At 32.3% G+C, this 3,602-nt stretch overlaps 1 protein-coding gene across 2 annotated transcripts in view; it reads right to left on the minus strand.

Annotated features, from left to right (window-relative positions):
* Window positions 1-3,602, minus strand: part of LOC117119650 (3-oxoacyl-[acyl-carrier-protein] reductase FabG-like) — an 8,003-nt gene that overhangs the window by 3,727 nt on the left and 674 nt on the right. For both annotated transcript variants that reach the window (XM_033264481.1, XM_033264482.1), the window contains exons 2-4: window positions 3,236-3,375; window positions 2,698-2,790; window positions 200-338 (exon numbers count right to left, since the gene is read on the minus strand). In XM_033264481.1, coding sequence (XP_033120372.1) covers window positions 200-338; window positions 2,698-2,790; window positions 3,236-3,375 — 372 coding nt within the window. The remainder of the gene's footprint in view (window positions 1-199; window positions 339-2,697; window positions 2,791-3,235; window positions 3,376-3,602) is intronic.

Here is a 3,602-nt window from a genome sequence, read left to right on the forward strand (position 1 = left end):
AACTATATATATATATATATATATATATATATTTTTAAAATATAAATAGGCTAACGTGCATTCAAACATTAGCTGACGGATAGAAAGTTTGATACCAATTAACAGTCAGCTTTCCACGCGTTGTATCTAACACATACTGCCCGCTTTACCGTCCAGCCTATTATGTAAAATTGTTTTAATAATTATTACGTTACTTTACCCTTTGTTTTTATTAGATGTGGCGAGGCCAATTTAGTCAGGTGGAACACCGCCCTCACGTTAACATCCATGGTGATATCAAATATTTCCATTGTACTTCTTTCAAGATTTCTGAGTTTAGCGATGCCAGCGTTGTTTACCTTCACAATAAAAACAGCAATGTATTGAGACGCTTTAAAATAGTGCACTTATTGTGTTTAATTGAAAAAAAAAATTTAGGTTATTTAAATTTGTTTCGAGACGTTATACAACCAATTATGACCTCAACCCCAACCCCCACCCACCCATTACTAAAAAAAAAACAACAAAAAAAAAAAAACCAAAAAGATTCATACAAACCAGAGGTGGTCTACCCGACAGCTTAATGCCCTTCATTCTGCCCATCTCATTTATTTGCTGGTTCCGCCACACTACAAGTAATAGTTTATTACAGGACCTCAATTGGCTACGGAACTTTGGCTGCCCTTCCCCCAGCACGACAGAGGCCGCAATTAAACGTGAACCCTGGTAGTGAATCAGACAGTAAGCAACACACACCGGGCTGCTCTGGTATACAAATTCTATTTTATGTCAACAAACGTAATATATATGGTATATAAACAGACAAACAGATACACCTCTGGTGCCACGATTGTAAACTTCTTATAGGTCTCAAAAAAGTAAGCAACCCCCCATTATCTCCACGTTTTTAAACAAAAAAAAATTGTATCTCTCATCCGTTTCCGATTAATTATTCACACACTCCATTAGTGTTTTAGAAAATTCATTTAAACAACAACAACAACAACAACAACAACAACAACAAATTTTTTTTAGCCTGGCCTTAAAGTTAGGATTGGAGTGCGCCCTCATTAATCATAACGTTTTACCGGCTAAATATCCACAGCCTTAATGTTAATTAGTTGATTTGAATGCAAGCGTTTGTTTTCAGGCAAATCATGGGAACTCTACCACATCCCACTTTCACAATCACATCTCCAACTGCATCAGTCATCCAAGGAGAACAGGTCAGGGGGTCTACGAAAATGATCAACAGTGCCCAACTCAATTGAATAGTGTTGGAAAGAAAGGACAATTTATCATTTGCTAAAATGAACAATTGGCCAAGCGATAGACAAGTGCTATAAATTAATTAATTCATTCAGAAAGGTTTTACATATAGGCCTAGCCCATCCATGATTTATTGTACATGCAAAGTGACACGCAGAGGTGCTACAAGCAAGCTTAATTGCACTGCTTTATGTTGATGTGAAAAAATGTTCTTCGGATTGATTAAGAACATACCAGTAGCTACATTTTACAATGTTTCTAGTTAGATATTTTAGATATACGATAATATAAATAAAACTTCGAAATAAGAGATAAAAGCCACCTTGATACAATGTCTTAAATGCGATGTTCGCCGAATTGTCATAAGAAAATATTTATTTCTTTGTCTTAAGAATTAATTATTTGCAAGTGATTCGGGTGAAAATCGAGGCCTACAGATACCAGACTAGTTATCTAGAGGTCGTGGGTTCGATTCTCACGTGAATCCATTGCGATTTATGTGTTACACGATTTTTAAAATTGTGTTTGGGGAGTAGGCTTACAGGCAAATTTAGTGCGAATATAGGTTTTGGTATTTATATCACTGACGGGGGTGTTTTCTCATACGAAAGTGAGTATCATATGATATACCTAGGCCTATATATATGTATATATGTGTATATATATCATGTATATGTATGTATAATAAATATATATAAAATATATATAGAACAGTTTATGTATATATATATATATATATATAGGCCTATATATATGTATGTGTGTGTGGTGTGTGTGTGTGTATACTTATATACACATCTAGTTAAAAAAGATTTTAAACTAATGACACTTGACCAATGACTGGATTTGGAAAATGAAAATTTAACCTACAAGCTACGATGCAATATGTTTATAATATTCGTAGTTACTAGCATAATTCTGAAATTTATTTATCTAATCATCTAAAGGGCGTGTATATATTATATTTAGGGCCTATTCTTTATTGGGAAACGACACTTTTACAACAGTGGCATTCGTACGTAACGGTGCGTCCAAAGAAAAACAAATCCAAGCAAATCAAAACGTAAAACATAAGGCAAATGAAAGAAAAATAAAGTAAAATTAAACAGAGAAAACTAAACAACAAGCAAATGAAGTAGAAAAAGATATTGTTCTTAATCAATTACATTTTATGGATTATTATCAAATAACATACACAATGAATCTAAAAATCACTTATCTCTTTATACACTAATTTGTCTATTTAATAATTTATATATTTTCTTTCACTTGAATGAATTGATCATTTTGTGATAACTCTTTTTCGGCCTTGAGTGAGCTACTGAGAATAGGCAGGCCTATATTATGGAATATCAACCAGCAATTGATTGGTTGATTGGTTGATAGATTGTAAGTTTTTACCATATGATTAACGCTTATAAATTTTATAAATAAGATGTCTTTAGTTACCAGAACGTCAAGCCGGCCGAACCGTTCGACGGTCTCGAGCACAATCCTCTCTAGGTCAGCGTCACTGCTCATCTCACCAGTTTGCAGCAGAATCTGTAAAATACATATCATCATATATATAATAATGATTATAATAAATATAATAATATTATTGATAATAATAATAATAATAATAGTAATAATTATATGAATAATAATAATAATGATAATAGTAATAGTAATAACAATAATAATAATAATAATAATAATGATAATAGTAATAGTAATAGTAATAGTAATAATATTATTAATGATAATAGTCATAATAACAATAATATCGATAATAATAATAATAATAATAATAATAATGATAATAATAATAATAATAACAATAAAACAAACATGATGAATTAAAAGTATAGCCGCGTTAGTCTGTACAGTATAGAATGTATAAAGTAAAAAACAGCAGCACTTTTGAGACTAACAATATATGATTTATTCTCTAGCTTTCGTCCACACAGTGGACATTATCAGGAGACTTCACAGTCTAGAATTTTACCTGATCTGCCTGCAGTCCCCATTGCTGACAGTCTTTCCCAACGCCATTCAGCCTTTCTTCATTCCTACCAGTTAGCGACAAGTAACAGCCTAACGATGCAAAGTGTCGAGCTACGGCTGCTCCTATCCCAGAACTTGCCCCTTGTGGATAAATAATGAATCATGCCAGAAATATTATCACCATTGTCAGTTACGGTATTTCAATCGCAATTGTCTAGTTAGGACCTAGCTAGCCGATCCAAACCAGTAAAGTATTTAAGCATTTATTCGTAGACTAGAACAGGCCCGATTAGTAATACTGTATTGGACTGGGATACATAACTTAATCTACATTAATATATATATATATATATATATATATATATATA

The sequence above is a fragment of the Anneissia japonica genome, unplaced genomic scaffold (genome assembly GCF_011630105.1).
Source record: "Anneissia japonica isolate Jap-2015-1 unplaced genomic scaffold, ASM1163010v1 scaffold287745_len380231_cov175, whole genome shotgun sequence".
In the NCBI taxonomy this organism is placed as follows: domain Eukaryota; kingdom Metazoa; phylum Echinodermata; class Crinoidea; order Comatulida; family Comatulidae; genus Anneissia; species Anneissia japonica.